Here is a 1,715-nt window from a genome sequence, read left to right on the forward strand (position 1 = left end):
AGCAGAGACGTGGCTCTGCATGCAGAGCAGGACAGAGGGACCCGTCCACCGCCTGCTGGGGACAGAGGGACCCGTCCACCGCCTGCTGGGGACAGAGGGACCCGTCCACCAGGTGGGAGACAGGCGAGACTAAGACGGGTTGGACAGATCAGGTCTTGAAACCAGAATCCAGTCCTGGTTGGGGACACAGAGACAACATGAAGTGGGACAGACGGATGGACAGCTGTCCATGTCCTGCTGGTGATCAGGACCAACAGAAATTATTTCCTTTGTTCTAAAAAACAAAAGTTCTGCAGTTCAACCAGAAACTGAAAATCTTCCTGCAGACGTGAATTCCTCCGATCGATTCCGGGTTCTGGTTCCCTTCCTCCAGGTTCTTCAGCGGTTCTGTTCTGTGAACCGGTCCATTTCCTACCTGACGCCACAGCAAAGCAACACGCAGTTCCTTACTGACCACCAGAGGGCGATCCGAGAAACAACCAGAACCCGGTGAGAACCCGAACCCGGTGAGAACCAGAACCAGTATCAGACTCACGTTGAGCTGCAGCGTCTCGGTCCACTGTCCCACCGCTCTGTATCCCGACCCGGTTCCGTTGCTCCGCTGGTACTGAAACAGGTCGTAGCGACCCGGAGCGTCGCCGTTTCTGTTGAACGTCACCGAAGTGCCGGCACTTCCTGTGGAGGGAGAACAGGGTCAAAGGTCACATTCACCTGATTGGCTGATTCAGCCAGGAAGCAAAGATGAAGCTGAAACAGAACCGGACAGAACCAGGTTCTGACACTGTGGATGGAGACATGAGGGATGAATGGATGAACATATTTTTCATCAACCCGACAGCTTCCTGTTTTTCAGTCGATATTTAACGCAGCATAAAAACTAAACTATGATAAAGTGATTCAGCAGGTTCAGGCCTGTGGGGAAAGATGGCCGCCGGCCTCATGCAGGAGAAAACTCAGGACTTTAGGGAAACCGCTGCTGATGGAAGAGCTTCAGGGATCTTTAACGTTTTCCAGTCGTCGTTTCTCAGGGATGAGAGCCTGAAAACGCGACGTGGAGCTTTAACCGGTGGAGGACACGGCGTCTCTCTGCCGTCGTTTAGTTCCTGTTTACGATCATCTGGAGCGTCTTTCTGCCGCCGCAGCGTCTTCCCTCTGCGATCCTTAACAAGACGAAACGTCGAGCCTTAAGGTGCAGGCGGCGATTTAACCACCGCAGATTAAACACCGAGCGGCGGCGGCCTCATATGGACGCCGTCTCGATGGAGGCTCTGCTGTCGCAACGCCACGTTTCATTTTGGAGCAACTCTGGCGGCCAGCGGCTGGAAAAAAGCCTCTCAGCCTCCGATTTACTGGCTGACAAAGTTCCTGTAGATTCTGCTCCAGTCCTCTGACTGGAAACCAGGAGGCTGCGGCCGCAGCAGCCCAGTTCAACCCGCTTTGGCCCGACTCCGGTCCGTCTGCCGATAAAGTTAAAAGCCCATCTAGGGACAAGTGCTGCGAATGAGCTGTTGCTATCGCACCATGATGCAAACATGGGATGATGTTTTATTCAGTTTGTCTATGTCAATGTGTGTCTGTCCCCATCAAATAAACGGGGAAAAAAAAAAAAAAAAGTCCGGTTTGGCTGGTGAGTGAACGCTAATCGACCTCTGACCTCTGGTCCACCTCGTCTGGGTTCGGCTGAAGTGAACTCTGGTTTGGTTTGAATGTGAACG

The 1,715-nt window shown here is 53.1% G+C and overlaps 1 protein-coding gene across 1 annotated transcript in view; it reads right to left on the reverse strand.

Moving 5' to 3' along the window:
* grm7 (glutamate metabotropic receptor 7) overlaps positions 1 to 1,715 on the reverse strand; it is a 132,956-nt gene that overhangs the window by 44,359 nt on the left and 86,882 nt on the right. Inside the window, exon 7 of the mRNA XM_015043429.1 lies at positions 536 to 675. Coding sequence (XP_014898915.1) covers positions 536 to 675 — 140 coding nt within the window. The remainder of the gene's footprint in view (positions 1 to 535; positions 676 to 1,715) is intronic.

Source organism: Poecilia latipinna, unplaced genomic scaffold, assembly GCF_001443285.1.
Source record: "Poecilia latipinna isolate Pla-1442-1.1 unplaced genomic scaffold, P_latipinna-1.0 Scaffold631, whole genome shotgun sequence".
Classification (NCBI taxonomy): Eukaryota; Metazoa; Chordata; class Actinopteri; order Cyprinodontiformes; family Poeciliidae; genus Poecilia; species Poecilia latipinna.